General features: G+C 48.8%; 2 protein-coding genes and 1 pseudogene across 3 annotated transcripts in view; 2 read left to right on the top strand and 1 right to left on the bottom strand.

Annotated features, from left to right (window-relative positions):
• Window positions 1–5,926: 5,926 nt before the first annotated feature.
• Window positions 5,927–8,626, bottom strand: LOC145534390 (large ribosomal subunit protein uL23 pseudogene; annotated as a pseudogene). Its single transcript, XR_014074557.1, has one exon. The product of XR_014074557.1 is annotated as a large ribosomal subunit protein uL23 pseudogene (transcript).
• A 3,193-nt stretch (window positions 8,627–11,819) lies between these two features.
• Window positions 11,820–18,821, top strand: LOC145534256 (uncharacterized). Its single transcript, XM_081561580.1, has 5 exons — window positions 11,820–11,833; window positions 12,157–12,734; window positions 12,850–13,298; window positions 16,187–16,303; window positions 16,755–18,821. The coding sequence occupies exons 1-5, from the start codon at window positions 11,820–11,822 to the stop codon at window positions 17,130–17,132; spliced, it is 1,536 nt and encodes a 511-aa protein (XP_081417706.1). The 3' UTR covers window positions 17,133–18,821.
• The window catches only part of LDLRAD4 (low density lipoprotein receptor class A domain containing 4), a 153,685-nt gene continuing 145,572 nt past the window's right edge, over window positions 12,454–20,566 (top strand). The window contains 1 exon segment of the mRNA XM_081561781.1: window positions 12,454–12,734. The gene's annotated coding sequence lies outside the window, so the exon portion shown is untranslated.

Consider the following 20,566-nt stretch of genomic DNA (forward strand, 5'->3'; position numbering starts at 1 on the left):
AGAAACAGTATGGACTTAACAGAAACAGAAGATATTAAGAAAAGGTGGCAAGAATACAAAGAACTATACAAAAAAGATCTTCATGACCCAGATAACCACGATGATGTGACCACTCACCTAGAGCCAGACATCCTGGAGTCCAAAGTCAAGTGGGCCTTAGGAAGCATCACTACGAATAAAGCTAGTGGAGGTGATGGAATTCCAGCTGAGCTATTTCAAATCCTAAAAGATGCTGTGAAAGTGTTGAATTCAATATGCCAGCAAATATGGGAAACTCAGCAGTGGCAGGACTGGAAAAGGTCCGTTTTCATTCCAATCCCAAGATTGGGCAATGCCAAAGAATGTACAAACTACCACACAATTGCATTCATTTCACACGCTAGCAAAGTAATGCTCAAAATTCTCCAAGCTAGGCCTCAACAGTACAGGAACTAAGAACTTCCAGATGTTCAAACTGGATTTAGAAAAGGCAGAGGAACCAGAGATCAAATTGCTAACATCCGTTGGATCATAGAAAAGGAAAGAGAATTCTAGAAAACCATCTACTTCTTCACTGACTATGCTAAAGCCTTTGACTGTGTGGATCACAACAAGCTGTGGAAAATTCTTAAAGAGACGGAAATACCCTACCACCTTACCTGTCTCCTCAGAAACCCGTATGCAGGTCAAGAAGCAACAATTAGAACTGGACATGGAACAATGGACTGGTTCCAAATTGGGAAAGGAGTACATTGTCATTCTGCTTATTTAACTTATATGCAGAGTACATCATGCAAAATACTGGGCTGGATGACTCACAAACTGGAATCAAGGTTGCCAGGAGAAATATCAATAACCTCAGATACACAGATGATACCACCCTTATGGCAGAAAACAAAAAGGAACTAAAGAGCCTCTGATGAAGGTGAAAGAAGAGAGTGAAAAAGCTGGCTTAAAACTCAACATTCAAAAAACAAAGATCATGGCATCTGGCCCCATCACTTCATGGTAAATAAAATGAGGAAACAATGGAAACAGTGACAGACTTTATTTTCTTAGGCTCCAAAATCACTGCAGATGGTGACTGCAGCCATGAAATTAAAAGACGCTTGCACCTTGGAAGAAAAACTATGACAAACTTAGCATACGAAAAAGCAGAGACATTACTTTGCTGACAAAGGTCCATCTAGTCAAAGCTATGGTTTTTCCAGTAGTCATGTACAGATGTGAGAGTTGGACCACAAAGATGGCTGAATGCTGAAGAATTGATGCTTTGAACTGTGGTGTTGGAGAAGACTTTTGAGAGTCCCTGGGACTGCAAGGAGATCAAACCAGTCAATCCTAAATGAAATCAATCCTGAATATTCATTGGAAGGACTGATGCTGAAGCTGAAGCTCCAATACTATGGCCATCTGATGGGAAGGAAGAGCCGACTCATTGGAAAAGACCCTGATGCTGGGAAAGATTGAAGGCAGGAAGAGAAGGCGATGACAGAGAACTAGATAGTTGGATGTCATCACCGACTCAGTGGACATGAGTTTGAGAAAGCTCCTGGAGATGGTGAAGGAAAGGGAAGCTTGATGTGCTGTAGTCCATGGGGTTTCAAAGAGCTGGACACAAGTGAGTGACTGAACAACAACAAAGTAGACATCTGAAAATTGGTTGAGAAAATTCAAATGAAAGCAAGAATGAAATACTTTTTTTTAACCCATGAGATTGAAAATTAAAATGCAAACCTACATCACTGATGGGTGTGAATTGCTGGAAATTGGTGTGAGAAATGCAAATTGTAGCAATAGAAAGATACCTTTTTTTAAAATTAAAACTCATCAAATTGACAAAAAGGAAATGAGAAACATCCTTACTTTGCTTGTAGGAGTGCAATTGCTTAAACGTTGTGGGGATGTAAAATAATGGCTAAAAATTAAAGTCTTCTGACCCATAAATCAACCTTTGTGAGTCTATTTTTAGTCTTATTTGGGAGTCTAAAAAAGAAAACGCCATTTTGTATAGCTATACGTATGTACACATATACATGTATGTTAATACCATGTAAGAGATGCAAATACAGTATCCTGAAAACATCATACTGTGAGATGCTCTGGAGGTTAAGAGCCGTGTTGGGAGAGGCTGCAGAGCGTGTGGGCAGGAAACCTCCGTACACCTGGGTCATCCAGGCTGAGCACTCCCCAGAGTCCTGGCCCATGCTAATGTGCACAAAACAGTGTTTTAGGTCCTTTGTTATACAGTAATGTAGGTTTCTATAGGGAAAAAAGCCTCATTCCACTATTCCTTCACATCATTGAGTTCCTTTTTATAGAACACATTAAGGTACTTTACTTTTAGGGTGTTTTTTAACCAAAAATCTATCTACTAATGGAGTCAAAGAAGCAATTTATATTAGGATACAAAGGAAAAAGTTACGTTTTATGTAAAAAGTTTTATAGTATTGATATTTGTTTGGGGAAAAAACTCATAACCAGAAGCAACAATCTTCTTTTTGCAAAATAAGCTACATTGTGTAGAATTTGATAGGCAGCACATTGTAATTGCTTGGTTTTTATTATCCTTTTACATGTTTTAAAACTTTGACAGCAAAGCTTTACTAATAGTGCTGAAGAGATGTTTTTCCTGCTTGGCGACGTTTGTCTCTGAATAAAAAAAAAAATGGCAAAAGTTGCAGTTGCATTTGTTCTCCTCTCTCCTCTGATCCTTACCCTGTTTCCTTTTTCCTCCTTTCCTCTCTTTATGCCCAAGAACGAGGATGTCTTGGGCACCTTTGTCACCCTGCAGGTGTTCAGGTATCGCGCATCTTCAAGTTCTCCAGGCACTCACAGGGCTTACAGATTCTGGACTACACACTCAAGAACTGTGCCTCTGAGTTGGGCTTTCTCTTCTTTTCCCTTACTATGGCCACCATCATCTTTGCCACTGTTATATTTTATGCCAAGAAGGGCACAAACAAGACCAACTTTGCTAGCATCCCTGCAGCCTGCTGGTATACCATCGTCACCATGATCACACTTGAGTGCAGACCCTGTGTGGGGAGATGCCCAGTCAGTCAATTACCCTCATCTTTTCTGTAAAATTAAAAAAGGTTAGATCAATGATCTTTCTCTATTTGAGCTCCAGTCTGTCATCTGTGGGTTTCCCTGGTGGCTCAGATGGTAAAGAATTTGCCTGCAATGCAGCAGACCTGGGTTCAACTCCTGGGTCAGGAAGATTCCCTGGAGAAGGGAATGGCAACCTATTCCAGTATTCTTGCCTAGAGAATCCCATGGACAGAGGAGCCTGGTGGACTACAGTCCATGGGGTCACAAAGAGTCGGACATGACTGAGTGATTAACACTTTCACACTTTCTCTGTCATCTGTAAAAAGTGAGGGAGGTGGATTAATCTTCAAATCCCTTCCACCTCTGACAGTGCCTTGATTTTCGCTGTCAGGACACTTGGGTTCCAAGATGGTCTTAGCTGTATTGTTTCTGTTGACATTTTTCCCCTCTGGGCCAGTTTTCCCCTCTGTAAAATGAGAAATGATGACCCTTTCAGCATCCAGATGGCTTCCCTGGTGGCTCAGTTGGTAAAGCATCTGCCTGCAACATGGGAGACCTGGGTTCGATCCATGGGTCAGGAAGATCCCCTGGAGAAGGAAATGGAAACCCACTCCAGTATTCTTGCCTGGAAAATCCCATTGTCAGAGGAGCCTAGTGGGCTACAGTCCATGGGGTCGCAAAGAGTCAGACATGACTGAGCAACTTCACTTTCTTTTCTCTACTTCCCTATAATCCATCAACCAGCATTCTCATCTGCCAGTAGCAGGACTTGAAGCCCCACTCTCAGCGTGAGGGGATTTTGCTGCATGTTCTCAGTGGCAGAGAAAGAAATAGGCTTGGACACAGATGGGGAGCCTGGGCACAGGAACATAGCTAGGGCCCAGCAGATGTGCCCCTTCTGTGGACTGGATGTCCAGTTGTGTCCACATCCTTCAACTCACACGTAAGCCCTGTGGGAGTGTCACCCCTGTGGTGAGTGGGGTGGGAGGGGAAGGTCTCCAGCAAGCAGGTGTGATGAAAGATTGTCTAAAGAGCAGGTGAGGTTGCCAGTCATACAGGGCACACAGCCAGCCACTAAAAAGCCAATTCCATCAAGTTTCTGCTTAGAAAAGAAGCAACCAAAAATTGAAGATGAACAAACCCTAAGACCCAGCAGTCTCATTCTAAGTGTGTGTACTGAGCATCTAAACACTGAGAAAAAGTCTTACACCTCTGTACAGAGACATAAGCAAGGATGGTCATGTCGCAGTGGAGTAAGAGTGGGGAAGATGGGAACTCTAAATGTCCTCAAGAAGAGAAGGAGATCTAGTCACATAGTGCAACAATATTACCAATTAAATGAACTAAAACTACATGTCCACTTGAATAAATTTTGACTGTGTAATGACTGAAAAGGTCAAATGTACCATATAATAGCATTTACATAAAGTTTAGAAACACACAAAGCGATATAAGTATGTATATTGTCTCAGAATATGTTCATATGCAGCATAGATATAAAAACCTGGGTGGAGAGGAACGTTCTTGTGTTCGGAGACAATTCTCTGTTTACGCATCGGTCGTCTTGCAGGAGAGCCCTGCCTGCCTTATGTTCTGCTCTGTCTTTAGAAGAATGTTCCTGTGGGCCAGGCTTGGGAGATGACCAAGACTAAAGCGTACATAGGTGGTTTCAGCAGCAATTCAGTTATTTTATTGGTTTTAACTGCTTTGTCATCTAGTAACATGATGCTACATGTGTGTGTGAAGAGAAAGTGATGCCCCCACGTTTGAGAAGCCAGCATGGGCGGCCACTGTGAGCAGCTGACTTTTAGCCATGGCATGGCAGGAGGACCTGGTTCGGATCCCCGAACACGGTGGTTGTGTGGTTTGACACACTACATATATGTGAGACCGAGGTTTGCTTTTAAGGATGAAATTAGTATTAATATGTAACTTCTGGTAGGGGTGTCTCTGTGCTCAGTAGCTGGCAGCCCACACAGAATTATTTTAACATAATTGACCTATTTCTTCCTCTTGTACATCAGAGACTTTCACCAGAATTCCCAACTTCTAATTTGGTTTCCCACTGATACTTTGATATCCTATAAATAACATGCCATCAGCCACTGAAATGTCAGCCTCAGCCTACCAGTCACTCTGTCCTGGGTGCTCACAGGACTGAGGCCTCACAAGGGCAGCTGCTCACACCCAGTGATGACTGAAACATGGGGAAGTTAGCTCAAGAATCTTTCCAAGCAGTTTACTGATGCCTGAGAGGTCAGAAGGAGGGCTTAACTTAGTTAACCTTGTTTCTCATTAATTTCTCTCCTTGGGTTAAACTTTGCAATCATTTAAAACCTTTCATTATGGCTTTAATATACATTTCCCTAAGGATCAGAGACATCACTTTGCCACCAAAGGTCTGTATGGTCAAAGCTATGTTTTTTCCAATAGTCACATACAGATGTGAGAGATAAAAAAGGCTGAGCACCAAAGAATTGATGCTTTTGAATTGTGGTGCTGGAGAAGATGCTTGAGAGTCCCTTGGACAGCAAGGAGATCAAACCAGTTGAACCTAAAGGAAATCAATCGTGAATATTCGTTGGAAGGACTGATGCTAAAGCTGAAGCTCCAGTACTCTGGCCACCTGATGGGAAGAACTGACTCACTGGAAAAGACCCTGATGGAAAGATTGAAGGCAGGAGAATGTGGTGACAGAGGATGAGATGGTTGGATGGCATCACTGACTCAATGGACATGAATCTGAGCAAACTCCGGAAGATAGTGAAGAACAGGGAATCCTGGTGTGCTACAGTCCATGGGGTCGCAGAGAGTCAGACACTACTGAGCAACTGAACAACAATAATGAGCGAGTACCTTTTCATGTGTTTGCTGGCTATTTCGTATCTTTTTTTTTTTTTTTTTTTTTTACATAGTGAAAACTTTTATATTTGGAATTAGCCAGCTGGACTCAGTTTAGATGATCCCAATTTTGTTGGCAACATCCAAAGCGTCATAGTCAGGAGCCAGTCGAACATATGCCTTCTTCTCTCCATCAGGCCTGATCAGAGTATTGACCTTAGCCATGTCAATGTCATAGAGCTTCTTCACAGCCTGTTTAATTTGGTGCCTGTTAGCCTTGACATCCACAATGAATACCAGTGTGTTGTTGTCTTCTATTTTCTTCATGGCTGACTCGGTGGTGAGGGGGAATTTGATGATGGCATAGTGGTCAAGTTTGTTTCTCCTAGGGGCGCTCTTCCGAGGATATTTGGGCTGCCTCCTGAGCCGCAGTGTTTTGGGCCACCTGAAGGTGGGTGATGTCTGGATCTTCTTTTTCTTGTGGCTGTGGACACCTTTCAACACTGCTTTCTTGGCCTTCAAAGCCTTTGCTTTGGCTTCAGCTTTAGGAGGGGCAGGGGCTTCCTTCTTCGCCTTCGGCGCCATCTTCATGAAAAGGGTTTTCCGTATCTTCTTTTGTAAAGGACCTTTTCAAACAGTTTGATTGTTTTGGGGGAACACCTTTCCTAAAGCAGCTAGATTAGGAGGGTATTGTTCTCCACAAACAGTTGATCTCTGGCTGGGGGGCAGAGATACCCCGGCCCATGGCTCTGTATCATCAGGGTTGGATCACAAAAGCAGAATCTTAGAAAGGGATATGGAGTCGAGATTTACTACAGGCAGTAGTGAACAGCGTACTGAATGGCACTGATTTGGGTCTGGGCAGTATGACTGGATGTGAAGTGGTAGGTGGGGGACAGACTGGTACTCACAGGCCCCCTAGGCCCACGGAGCAAACAAACCCCGTCTATCTTTTGTCCCTTCAGCATAAATGACTCAGGTGACCAGCAGAAGATGCTGGCATCCTTCTCCACGGGGCTGTGCATGCACCCCCGACCCAAGACAAGGGGACAGGATGAGGGGAGAGCAGGTCAGGGGTATGAAGCTGCTCTGTACCTGAACCCCACATCCTCGGGAGGTCCCGCCACTGCTTAACTCCTCCTTCCATGTCACCCACAACTATCTAGCATTTCTAACATTCATCTGAGAAAGACTAAAGAAAACAATTCAGGTGATAAGCATGTTAACGTTTCATGAAGCGGACCTTTCAAACTGCAAAGTGGGGCAGAAGGCAAGAAGCTTTCTCAGGATAAAGAGTAGAGAACCAAGATGAGACAGAGAGGAAGCATGCGAGGGCCTGGGCCCATGTAGCCTGCTTGTAGGGTGAGGAGGCCCAGAGCTGGCTGTGGTCTGAGGACTGCTGGCTGGATGCCCTGCGTTTCTGGTCAAATGAGTGCTGACAGGACATGAAAGTCATCTGCGTTTCAGTGTGCTGATGGGAACCCCATAAGCAGCTCCATCTTGGGGCCAGAAAGTTATTTCAACACCTGGAATCTGAGGAAGGGAATTCCAGGGAGCACAGACCCCACCCCCTGTGGCTAAGCTGACCCAGTACAAAGTCACCAGAGAGCCTGTCCCTGCTGGCAAGGATGAAAAAGGGTGAAGGAAGCTGATATTTACTGAGGATATTTTGGCCCAGGTTCTGTGTTGAAGGCAACTCACTAACCGTTTGTACACAGCTGACTGACCATGTGTTGGAAAGCAGTGGGCAAGGGTGGGGCTGCAGTGGCCACTTTTCACCCAGCTGCTGGTCACTGCAGCAGAGAGCAGGCCCCAAACCGAGGGGAGTCAGCCCACCCTGAGGGGCTCTGCTGGGTGTGGGGAAGTGGGTGGGGGCCACTTGGGCACCAAAGGAGGCAGAGATGTGAAGAGCTGTGGTCTCAATAGACAGAGGAGACTGAACTTTACCATTGGCAGGAGTTGCATCCTTTTGATAACTGATGTACAGAAACCATACACCTAAGTGTGTCTGGATAGAAAGTCTTTGAGGTGACCATTTACATCTTTTTCTTGCCATATTTTTCCTTTTCTTCTCCCTGCTTCCCTTCAAGGAGAGAGAGCAGATGTTTTTCATTTGGCTCAAGGAAAGTATTGCACAAGGCTAGAAGCAGAGGTTGCCTGCAGAATATTTTACTTCCTGTCTTTGGTGATTTTGAATCGGTACCCCTAGAGCAAGGAGTAAAGTTTGCAGGTCCCGGAACAGTAGGGGCAGCCAGATCCCAGAGGATGGTTAGCATGGAGGTGGTGTTGTGTGGCCAACCCCCCACAGATCACATGAGGTGGGAATTGTCTCTGTTTTACAGACCAGACACTGAGACGGTTTGATGGTGCGGATGGCACAATGAAGCGTGCCTATGACACCGCCAAGACACACAGGGCAGAGGCCTCCCTCCTGGCACTGAGTTCATCCTTGTTCTGTCCCTGTATACCTGTCCGAATGGGGGTGCTTACTTCCCAGCAGAGTTGCCCTCCATCAAGCTTCTCTTGCTCCTTTTCCATTTGGGGTGGATCTTTTTGGATGGCTTAAGTTTCATTCAAATGTTATACATGACAGCTAAATAACTGAATTGTTTCATATTCATCTTGTGGTTCATTCGGGCCCTCAGAATCTTTTTTTTTTTGTTTAATCATTTGTTCATGTTTACGCTTCTTTGTCTCCTCAGCTGACTGACCTTCTTCTGTGGACTAAGTATGGTTGAGATTTAACGGACACCAGGTAAACTTAGTGGATTTATACTGAGAAAGATTGTTTCCTACATCCCATTCCTCGAAATCATTTTCAGTTGATTTCCACCCAGTTTAGTGACGTTTTACCTCTGTATTATTTACTCATCCATCACAATACGAGACTCTATTCATTCCTTCGATCTCTCCGGAGCCCTTTGTGAGTGTCAGGTAGACTCACATGCTCTGCTGTTTGGAACAGAATGAAGTCCTGCTCTCTTGGTCTCTGCCTGGGCCTTCAAAATGAAGGTGAGAGGTCACTGACCGCCAGGTGAGCTGACGGATGGTCCGGTCACGCTAGATTTACGGAGAACAAACATATATCTGATACCCCTGGTTCTGCCCTTGCTGTGACGAGAGTGTGTGTGTGTGCCGGGCTGTGGGAGGAAGCAGCTAAAATGCAGAATAAGTACAAGGACAGAGTTCCTCCCCTAGCTATTCTTTAGAAATAGAAATAGAGATCTGCAGTTTCTAGTGATAACTGAGGGAAGATAGCAAGAAAAGGAAAGCAAGATGAACTAAGATTCTCATAAAAGGTAAAGCTTAGGGTGAGATTTAAAATTCAGGTCTCAAGAGGGTGAAATCATATACATGGAAATGATCCACAAGTGAAATATTGCACAATAGGAGAACAAACTGTTTCCTGTTCTTGGAAAAAACATTTTCCTCACTGCCCATGGGCAGTGTCAGGTTTAGAAGGAAAACGCCATTCCTCTGTTGACCTCAGAAGGGCAAGACCAGGTTCTCCAAACTCACAGCTGTTGTTAACATGGAACATTAAATAACAAGCTAGCAAGTAGATGCTTGTCAGATTCAGATTACCTCTATTAAGCACTTCTCAGCTCAATGGCATTTAAAGAGGTTTCCCTGGGCAACCTGAGTCTAAACTGTCCCACAGGTGTAGACCGAGGTCCTCCATCAGGACTTGCTGGGAGCTGGGCTGAGCTGAGCCAAGGGATGTCAGCCCACCAGTAGGTGGCAGTGTGGTTCAGCTCCTGAACTGTGCCTACCAGTTCAGGATTTTCACTCAACTCTTTGCGGTCTCATCCTCTGCATGGTTGGATGGCATCACTGATTCAATGGACATGAACTTGGGTGAACTCCAGGGGATGGTGAGGGACAGGGAGGCTGGTATGCTGCAGTCCACGGGGTCGCAAAGTGTTGGACACGACTCAGCAACTGAACAACTTTGTGGTCTGGAGACAAGTTAATCTTTCATAGCCTCAACTTTCTTATCTGTAAAATGAGGATGTTCTAGCTGCCACAGTTACCCTGAAGATTAAATTAGATAATCTATGTGAATTTCCTGTACAGGGCTTGGCACATGGCTTCCACTAACTGGCAGTTAATATTAAACGGTATCATCTATGAGCACTGATCAGCTTCTACCTGGAAGTTACCATCTTGGTTGAGGACTGCTGAGGACTTTTTAAAGGAAGTTGAATTAAGCTAACATTTCATTAACTATAAAGTTACTGGTCAATTATTGTAGATTTCAAAAGATTCTTTTCTCTGATATTATGGAAGCATGAGCTGGTCAACTTTTGGCAAGGGGTGGAGACACTGAAAATGAGCTGTTCTAATTAGCTACCCCTCTGAATTAGACCCTGCCTGAAATCCCAGGTTGGTATATTTTGATATGTCCACAGGGGGTTAACTTTGGCAGTTGTTGTTCAGTCACTAAGTCATGTCTAACTCTTTGTGACACCATGGACTACAGCATGCCAGGATTCCTTATCCTTCACTGTCTTCACTTCACGGAGTTTGCTCAAACTCATGTCCCTTGAGTCGGCGATGCCATCCAACCATCTCATTCTCTGTCATAGACTTCTCCTTCTGCCCTCAGTCTTTCTGAGCATCAGATCTTTTCCAGTGAGTCAGTTCTCTGCATCAGGTGGCCAAAGTACTGGAGCTTCAGCTTCAGCATCAGTCCTTCCAGTGAATATTCAGGGTTGATTTCTTTAAGGATCGACTAGTTTGATCTCCTTGCTGTCCAAGGGATTCTCAAGAGTTTTCTGAACACTACAGTTCAAAAGCCTCAATTCTTCAGGGCTCATCCCTGAAGCCCTTTATGGTCCAACTCTCACATCTGTACATGACTACTGGAAAAACCATAGCTTTGACTAGATGGACCTTTGTTGGTAAAGTGATGTCTCTGCTTTTTAATATGCTGTCTAGGTTTGTCATAGCTTTTCTTCCAAGGAGCAAGCATCTTTTAATTTTATGGCTGCAGTCACCATCCACAGTGATTTTGGAACCTAAGAAAATAAATTCTGCCACAGTTTCCATTGTTTCCCCATCTATTTGCCATAAAGTGATGGAACTGGATGCCATGATCTTAGTTTTCTGAATGTTGAGTTTTAAGCCAGCTTTTTTACTCTGCTCTTTCACCTTCATCAAGAGGCTCTTTAGTTCCTCTTTGCTTTCTGCCATAAGGGTGGTATCATCTGCATATCTGAGGTTATTGATAATTCTCCTGGCAATCTTGATTCCAGCTTGTGCTTCATCCAGCCCCGCATTTCGCATGATGTATTCTGCATAGAAGTTAAATAAGCAGAGTGACAATATACAGCCTTGACGTACTCCTTTCCCAATTTGGAACCAGTCTGTTGTTCCATGTCCAGTTCTAACTGTTGCTTCTTGACCTACACACAGGTTTCTGAGGAGGCAGCTAAGGTGGTCTGGTATTCCCATCTGTTTAAGAACTCTCCACAGTTTGTTGTGATCCACACAGTCAAAGGCTTTCATGTAGGTCAATGAAGAAGATGTTTTTCTGGAATTCCCTTGCTTTTTCTATGATCCAGCAGATGTTGGCAATTTGATCTCTGGTTCCTCTGCCTTTTCTAAATCCAGCTTGAACATCTGGAAGTTCTCAGTTCATGTACTGTTGAAGCTTAGCTTGGAGAATTTTGAGCATTACTTTACTTGCATGTGAAATGAATGCAATTGTGCGGTAGTTTGTACATTCTTTGGCATTGCCCATCTTTGGGATTGGAATGAAAACTGACCTTTTCCAGTCCTGTGGCCACTGCTGAGTTTTCTAAATTTGCCAGTGTATTGATCGCAGCTCTTTCACAGCATCATCTTTTAGGATTCGAAACAGCTCAGCTGGAATTCCATCAACTCCACTAGCTTAGTTCCTAATAATGTTTCCTAAGGCCCACTTGACTTCACAGTCCAGGATGTCTGACTCGAGGTAAGTGGCTAATTTTCGTGGCTGTAATAAAGCTGGGTTAAAATGCCCGGGTAGTGTGGCAATAACCAAATCTCGGTCAAACACGGGTCAGGTTAGTGGGTGTGAAAGCTGGTACACCTATGCTGTCCGCACTCAGGTGGAATTCAAGTCCCAAAGGCCTTCAGAGGAGGAGAAATGCAGGCCCTCCAAGGAGAAAGGGTTGCAGTGGGAAGAATCCATCTGACCTTCCTGTCTGCGAAGGTGTTGACCGGGGGAACAGGAGGATTTATCAGCTCTACTAAGGGTCGTGCAGCCCTACTGTGCGTCTGGGCCTGTGCGGGAAGACAGGTTACCAGGGGCGTGCGCAGCCCCCACCGCCATCTCCGGCTCCGGGATGGAGTTCCCCATCCGGCCGGCGGTGGGCGCGCGCCCCGTCAGGCCGAGCCGAGCCTCGTGCGCAGCCGGGGGTCCCGCGGCCTGGCCGCTCGCTCGCCCTGCTCTGTGGCCGCGGTCCGCGGAGGTCGGCGCTGCCCGCTCGGGGTCCGGACGGCCCACCCCGCCCCCGCCCCGCCCCGCCCGGCCGCCGACGGTCCCGCTCGGAGGGGGATGGGGAGGGTGGAGAGGCCGGCGGACCGCGAGGCAGACGCGGCTGCGGCGAGCGGGCCGGCGGGAGACAGACGGCGTGGAGGCGGAGACGGCACTGTCTCCCGCTTCCCCGCCTGGCGCTGCGGGCCGGCCAGCGAGGCCGGGGATCCCCTGCGGGCCGGGGAGGAGCCGCAGCCGCCAGGCCGACTGCTCGTCCCTGGAGCGTGGAAGGGGGCGGGGAGCGCGGGGAGCGCGTGGATCCCGGGCCGATCCGGGCCCTTAAAGCATCCCGCCCTCCCCCGCCGACCGCCGCCTCGCTCCAGAGCCGCGGCCGCAGGTAAAGGCTGACCCGGTGCTGCGGCGTCCGGTGAAGTTCGGGGCGGGGGCGCGGGCGGGAGGACGAGACGCTGGAACGGGACGTCCTCGATCCCCGCCGTCGGCGCCCTCTCCAGGGTCGCGCTGGGCACGGCGGCACTCGGCGCTCCCGGGGGCGGGCGCGGGACGGCGGCCCCCACCGCGCCGTCGGCTTCCCGGTGCCCAGCGAGGTTGTGCGCCGCCGCGGCGGGGTGGGGGAGGCGGGGTCCGCGGGCAGCTTGTGCGGGACCTGCCCGAGTTTGCGGGGCGGGAGGACCCTGAACCCCGCGCTTCCGGGTGTTGTGCGCGCTGCGCCGGGCGAGGGCTGCAGGGGTTCCCGCTGGTCTGGGCGCCGCTGGCCCTTAGGCTGCGCCCCGAGCCCGCAGGAAGCGGGCGTGGGCAGGATTTCTGTGACCCTCGCGGCGGAATAAACAGGAAGCGACGAGTACCCAGCCCGGCCGCCCCGCTTTGTCGTGCGGTCTACGGGGCGCCGCGCGCGGGACGCCTCCCGGGACCTCGCCGGCTGCCCGGGGGCTGGGCGCACCGGGTAAGCTGGGTACTGGGCCGCTCGCCGTGCTGGCCCCCAGGGCATCAGCTTGGTTTTAAACTTTTTTCCTAATTGGAAAAGGAGGAGGCTTCCGATGAGGCGGGGGGCTAGGGGGTTTAGGAAGACAACGAGGACCGCGACTGGTCGGGGGCACCTGGAGAAGGTAGGGGTTCGGGGCCGCTTGCCGAGTGAACCCGGGCGGGTTGGCACAGCCGGAAACTCACCAGGCGCAGGAGTGTCCCTGAGTGCGGTGGACTCAATAGCTTAAGTTTTGTCTTCCCCGTAGACTCTTTTAATTAGCTGAAATTGGATATTCTTGATTTGCTTAATTCTCTTCCTCTGTGTCCCATCTATTTTCTTCTTTTTCTCTCTTATTATTTTGGCAGCTTCACATCTCTGGACCCCTGGCTTGTAGTTCGGTGCTGCGTTCTAAATGTGGCTTATGACTGTCATGAGTATTTTTGGATGCCCTACTGTGTGTGGGCATTGTGGGATGAGGGAAGTGAGCTGCACAGAGTTGGGTCTGGAGCTGCTGTTAGTAGGCTTCTTGCAGTGGAGGTGGCTGGCCTGGAGATTGGTGCATCTCTTCCTTGAAAAGGAAGATTCCTTTGAAAATGGCCCTTCTGCCTGTTGGGCTGACCCTAAGGGTGATCGCCAGTCCGTGTCCCCTGGAGTGGCACAATGGTCCTGGTAACCCTGCACGGAGAAACTGCCCGGGCGTCCAGTCAGGTCTGCGTTTTCATAGGAGGGTTTAGTCTTTCCAGGGCTTGTACTGTGTGTGCTGTCTCCTCTGCACATCTGCCCTTGGACTCTGCATAGTAATCTTGGAACATGTTCTTTATGTTCAGTGAAGGGTTGTAATGTCAAATTTGAGTCATTCCATGGAGAAGGAGTGGATCTTATCCATGTACATGTATTGAATTATAATATTTGGTTTCCTGTCAACTCTTGGATGGGTGCCCTTTAATGGCCCTTGCAAAGAAGTGCTTTTTGAAACATGGGGTATATTCCTCATGATCTTTTAGAGCTTAATTCTTTTAAGAGCTTCCCTTTGCTATTGATATTGAACACACTGTTAGGAAATAGGGGACTGTAAATGCCAGTGAGGGATTTGCTGCTGCAGACTTGGAGCTACCTTCCTCCCTTGTTTTAAAAGCCGCCCTCCTGCCCCCAATTTCTTCATATTTTGCTGTTACCCTGGAACAGTCTTGGCTGTTGGTGGAGTCTTCTAGTTGGTGGAGGCTTGTATTTACGATGGAGAAAACTGTCCCCAGCAGGCTTTTAGGGCTGTCTCTCGAATCCTCTCTGGGGCTGTTTTCATGACCACAGTCTTGAAGAGGAACCCAGCCTGTGGCACCTGCTTACTAAAGGATTTCTTGCCAATTTGGTGGCCTATCCTTTGAGAGTCAGAGTCTCCCACCCCCACTTGCCAGAGTATATACATACACAGACAAATTTCATTACCCGTCCCCCACTCCCCCCGGGACTGCTGACAGTGCTCTAAGAATAGTTTTCTTGCCTGGCACTGAGAGCAGTATCCACCTGCCTGCAGAGGTGTTTATAGTCCTGGGCTGCAGTCATGGTTGACTTAGTGGCTTGTAGAGCGGCCAGTGGCTGGTGGGATGCGATCGGTTGTTCCTTGGGGCTGCTGGAGGGGCACCTCCCAGCCAGACAGGGGAGCCTAGGGAAGTGACAGAGACTTAGCATCCTGGGTGCTGTGGTTCCTGGCCTGTGGGCCAGCAGAGACCCCTGAGCTTGTCTGGATCCCTGTGCAGTCACCCCCATGGTCTGAGCAGGAGGTACTCAGGGCGTGGGGCATAATCAGTGGCACCCATGACTGGTTGGGTCTTCCTGGTGGCCCTTGCAAGTTTCTTTTCATCTTTCTTCTGCATCTGGGCTTATGACGTTTCTGTGAGGTGTCTGTTCTTTGAGGTGAGAGTTAATACAGAAGAAAGAAATGAAATGATTTTAACTTGGAAAATTTTTAGAAACATTTGATGTACTTCATATGGATTATGGCTGTTAAATGTGAGCAGTGCAGAATGGTGTGGAGTGCCCCCCAGTGGCCCTCTGACCCTGCTTCTATCCCCTACTTTTAGGGGGTCTCAGGATACTCTCCAGAAAGCCAGTCTTCTGATGTCAGAGTGACTTTTGCCTTCATGGTATGTGTTAGTCTGGAGTTATACCGTGACCTTGTACCCTGGGTGTGAAGGAAGGTGAAACTTCAGTTTTTAATAGCAATGTTATAGCTTCTGCCTCCATCTGAAACTTTAGGCCACGAGACTTGCCACATCTTAGGGAAATTTTGGTGACATTATTAGTTTCATTTTTAGGCAAGTAGGGGACACAAGTGAGCACCTGTATTAATTGCTGTAGAAATAATTGGGTTTGTAATTCAAAGTAATACTGTTTTTCTCGCTACCAGAGGAGGAAGTGAAAATAATGCTTGTGTTGTGTCCTATCCATGTGATTTGAGTATGGATTGCTTTTCTTTGAATTTCCACTAAAAATGGTACTTTGGCCTTTTAAGCTGTTTTTGTAAGGACTTTTCTTTCCCCCAAGCTTGTTTTCCAGATAAGTCTTGGAAATTACGAAGAACATAGCTATAATTTCTCCCTTGATTGGCAGCGGAGAGCTTTCCCGGACAAAAATGAGGTTGCTCTGTGCCAAATGGTTGACTTTTCTAGAATAAAAACTCTAAAGGGTTTGCAAAGAGTCCTCTGGTTAATATATTGGCATTCCCAGAACCCACTAAAACCCGGCAGCCTGCCAGACACCACTTAATGAGGACACGGAGTGTCTGGCTCAAATCCCCAAGAGCAGAAGGGGGTGGGGGCTGCTGTCCACACCCTTTATTCATTTTTAATGACCGTACTTTTGTTTTGCAGATTTTGTTCTGCACCCCTCAAGACCCACAGCCGTGGTGCCGCCCCTCCCCCATTCATTTATCTGCTCGTTCACTTGGCATTGGAAAAGTGTGGAGACTTTCAAGGTTAAGGATCCTGGTGAGGGATCCTTTCTGTTTGCGGGAGTTCTTTTGTGGTTGGCTTTCTGTTTTCTCATTCTTCTCCCCACCCCTAAAACCCGGCCTTTATTTTGGAAGAGGAAGAGAGAAAAGGAACAGAAAAGGAGATGACAACTTTTTTTTTTTAATGATGCTTTATTGTCTCCTGGAAAAGCGAAGCATTTATGAAACTTTAAGTTTGTCAGACAGTTTATATGACAGTGCAAGTTGGTGCTTGCCAAGCTCCAGACAGATTGCTAATGTTACATGACAGGGGGAAAGAAATTACCGCTGTCTGCGAGCGGTGGGCGGGGCCGGGCACCCGGGAGCCTGCCGGCTGTGCGGTGCGTGGGGTGCGTGGGGGTGCGTGAACAGCCTCCGCCGGCTGCCTGGAATTCTTCGACTCGCTTTGGAAGCAAGAAGGGTGTGTCTCTTGCTTTTATTTTCGGCAGGGCGGCAGGATCCAGGGAGCAGCTCCGTATTTTTTCTGGCCCGGTGACGCTTTGCCTCGCGGGCGCCTCCGGCCCTCACGACTCTCCTTCTTCGCATCAGGGGACATGGTTCCTCGTCTTCCTCCCGGGGTCCAGCTTCTGATGACACTGAACTGCGTTCTTAGCCGCTCAGGTCCTCAGGTGTCTCGAAGCCAAGTTTACGGCTGCCTTGTTTCTGCAGCTGCAGACGTTGAGAATCAGTTGCCCAAGATAAGGGTGCGAGCTGCCCAGGGGAGGGGGCTGGTGGCACTCCTTGGGCACGGTGTACTTTCATCCCTGGCATGTGGAGAGTCAGCTGGCAGCGTGACAGGTGTAATGAACTTAATGGACTTGCTCTAGTTGTTGGTGGGGACACTGCTCGTATTACAAAGCCAGCTCCTAAGTCGGGGCTCTGCCAAAGGACTTGCAGGACCTTCTCTGTGCAGACAGGATCCAAGGCCTGGCCTGGCTGAGAACTGGGTGCGTGTGAGCCACACGGTCCCTAAATGGACCCAGACTTTCTCTTCAAAGGAAGGCTGCTCTGTCTAATCTCCCCACCCCCTATCCTTCCATCCATATGGTGGGGTGCGGCCCTGCCCCTGGGATTGCAGAGTGCAGGCTCCCAGTGCTCCCTCCTTGGTTCCCCAGGAGTGGCTGGACCCCTGGTGGCCGGACAGTGACTCTGGGGCCAGCAGCCTCCACACAGAGTTGAGAGGGAATTTCCAGAGTGAAATCCCCTGTTCTGAAGGCGGGAGGCCAGACTGTGCTTGGAAGGGCTCCCATGGCCAGGGGTCAAAGTGGTGGGAGAGGCAGCAGCGCCTCGGTGCCAGGCCATCCTTAGTGTCCTGAGAGCTCCTGTTAGCTGATTTCATCCCCTAGCAGCCCTAGGATGTGGGCACTGCCACCCCTCAACCCCCTACAGGCACACAGGCAGTAAGAAGCCTGAGATGCTGGCATGAAGAAATGCTGTGTTTTCTTTGGGGACCACTCGGCAGTCGGAGTGGGGCAGGACCAAGTCTCTCCGTGACCTGAGCAGGGCCCCGCTCCTCCTGCCTGCCTGCCTTCCTCCATGGATCCAACTCACGCCTCTCCTCCCGGCCTCACTCTTCTTTTTTAAAAAAATATTTCTTATTTATTTATTTGGCTGCACCAGGTCTTAGTTGCAGCAGGTGGGATCTGGTTCCCTGATCGATTGCATTGGAGCATGGAGTCCTAGCCACTTGACCAACGGGGAACTCCCTCTCCACCCCTCATTTGTAACCCCAGCTCCTGTGCCTGTCCTGCTTGTGGTCACAGCCTCAGCTTTGAGAGTTGGGGTTGGGCGGGGTTCCATGGGACTGCCTTGCCGATGTTCTCTGGCTGGATTTGCTGGCTGGGTTTGTTGGGGGCCGGTCCTATTTTCCTGGCCCCCAAAGCCTTCTGGCTGGGCTGAGGAGGCCCAGGCCCTCCCTGTGCAGCAGAACTCAGCTAGTCCCCAGACATGGGGTGAAGTAAAAAGATAATTACAGCTCTCAGATTCTCTGTCGTGCCTTGTGGGGGGTTGGGTTAATCAACCACACGTGTCTGCGTGCGGTTCTTGTGTGCATCCTGGATAGACCCAAGTGTCTGAGCTTATGGGGCCTGAAGTGAGGCCCCAGGAGGTGCGGGTGTCCGGAGCCTGCAGGATGACCTCCAGCCCTTGGTAGACTTTTCCGAGGCCGCAGGCGGGACTAGACCTTTCATACCCTTGAGTGGTTGGGTGGTGCTGTTCCCCATGAAGGTGCCGTGGTGCCCACAGGCTGTGAGCACTGTCGGGGCTCAGTCTGGTGAGGTCCCTGGAATGGGGGTGGTCGGGCATCCATTTGTGGTAGAGGCCACGCCTGTCTGGAGGAGTTCCTGTCTGTTCCTCTTGTCAGGTGGTGGGAGGCCTGAGGGCCCTAGACCAGACTCCACGCTCTGTTTGAACCTGACTTTTTATTCCAGAGATTCTTTCAGGCCCGACTGAAATCAGCGTCACAGACCTGGTCTTTGAAATCCTTTTTTTTTTCCTGATTGAAAAAAAAAGAAAAATGACTAAAATTACCTATAATTCCACTACCTTTAGAGATGACCTCTATTAACAGTTTTGTAGATTCTTTCCAGGCTTATTTATTGATTATAAAATCATGCTTCGAACTTACATACTTTTTATAAACTTTAACATTCCATCCTGAACATATTTTCATGTAATTTAAATATTCTCCAAAAATACCACTGCTGATGAGTATTAAATTCCACTCTGTGGTTATATTGTTATTTTCTTAAGCCTGTTTTGGGACACTGAGTCTGCTGGCAGTTTTCCCTATTATAAATAATTCTGTACCAGACATTCCGGTTACATCCTCTGGACAGATTCCTCAAGGAGGAGCCGGTGGGTGTGAGAACTTTCAGAGGGCCCCCCAGAAAGGATGGGGCACTGCACATGGACATGGGGGTGACTGCAGCCTTGCCAGTGCTGAATATTGTTATTAAAAAAAAATCTTTGCAAGTTTGGCAATGAAATGGTATGTTTAAATTTTCCATCCCATCCTTCTGTTGTGAAAATCAGTGTAGCATCCGGTGACCCACAGGTGAAGAGAGTTTGCTGTCAGCAGGGCTTTGCTGTGGGCAGATGCAGTGATGTTAGTGGGTGCTCCTTGCAGGGGGATAAGACCTTTGTACTATTTTAAATTCAAATTAAACTTAGGCAGACAGGTTAAGGGCAGTAAACAGTCTAATAATTCATTTTAAAGAGAAAATTAGGGATTTTTATGGCCAAAGACTGTGTCTGATCTTTCCCTGCTCCCCTCACCCTAACCGGGGTGGGGGGCAGTGTGGACTTGGGGGTGGAGGGAGGAGGCCAGGGACAGGGTGGCTCTGTTAGCAGGTGCCTGAGGACCTGGGTGACATCCCCCTCAGTCATCCTATTTGCTCTCAGCCCTTGCTTTCTGAGATTAGACTCTTCCTTGGCCTTTCCCCCAAGGATGCCAACATGAAACTCATCCTCTTACTGTTTCACTTGATGGCTGATGCTAGACCTCTGGGCTGGGTGTCCTCTGTGGGGTTGGGGGCCTTGCCGTAGCCCCTCTCGCTACACTTCTGCAGATTTCTGCTCCCAGCCAAGGCCGGAGCCCGTCCTGAGTGTAGACTCCAGAGGATGTCGGTGCCAGCTGCTCTGGAAGCCCCAGACAAGGGAAACCATCTCAGTACGTTGCAGTTAACTGAAGTCTGTTTTGTTTTCCTCAAAAGGCAGCCTGTTTGGTTGAAAGGTTGGGACCAGCTGGAGGGAGCAAGACATGACACCTGTGTCTTGGGGTAATTGGGCCCCAACGAGCTTGTTCTGGTCACAGGCACCTTTGTGCAGTGGTGTGGGGCAGGTGTGGGTGCTTGGGAGCGCTAGCAGGTGAGCCCAGTGAGCAGAGAGCGAAGGCCACGGGCCCGCTGGGCGCTGATGCTTGAGTGGGTGATTGCGGCCCTCTGGGCGCAGCCTTGGGAGCCCCCTTGGCTGTTGTCTTGCCTGCTTGGCAACCCCCCACCCCGCTGGCCACGCGGGCAGCCACACCCCACTTTCCAGGTACAAATGCACCCTGGACAAGGCCTGGGGAGGGAGGCAGACAAGGCCTTGGAGATGTAGCGAGCCAGAGGACCCCAGGAAGTGAGAGGGCTAGCTGGTGGCCGCCCAGTTCTCTGACCGTGGGGGCCGGGGGTGGCTGGGGGAGCAGCCGTGTGGGGTCTTGAGGAGTTAGTACCACCGGTCTGTGGACCAGGCTGCTGGTCCCTGTGTGCGGGGCTGGCCG

This window comes from Giraffa tippelskirchi, chromosome 14 (genome assembly GCF_054371585.1).
Source record: "Giraffa tippelskirchi isolate mGirTip1 chromosome 14, T2T-mGirTip1v1.2.pri, whole genome shotgun sequence".
Classification (NCBI taxonomy): Eukaryota; Metazoa; Chordata; class Mammalia; order Artiodactyla; family Giraffidae; genus Giraffa; species Giraffa tippelskirchi.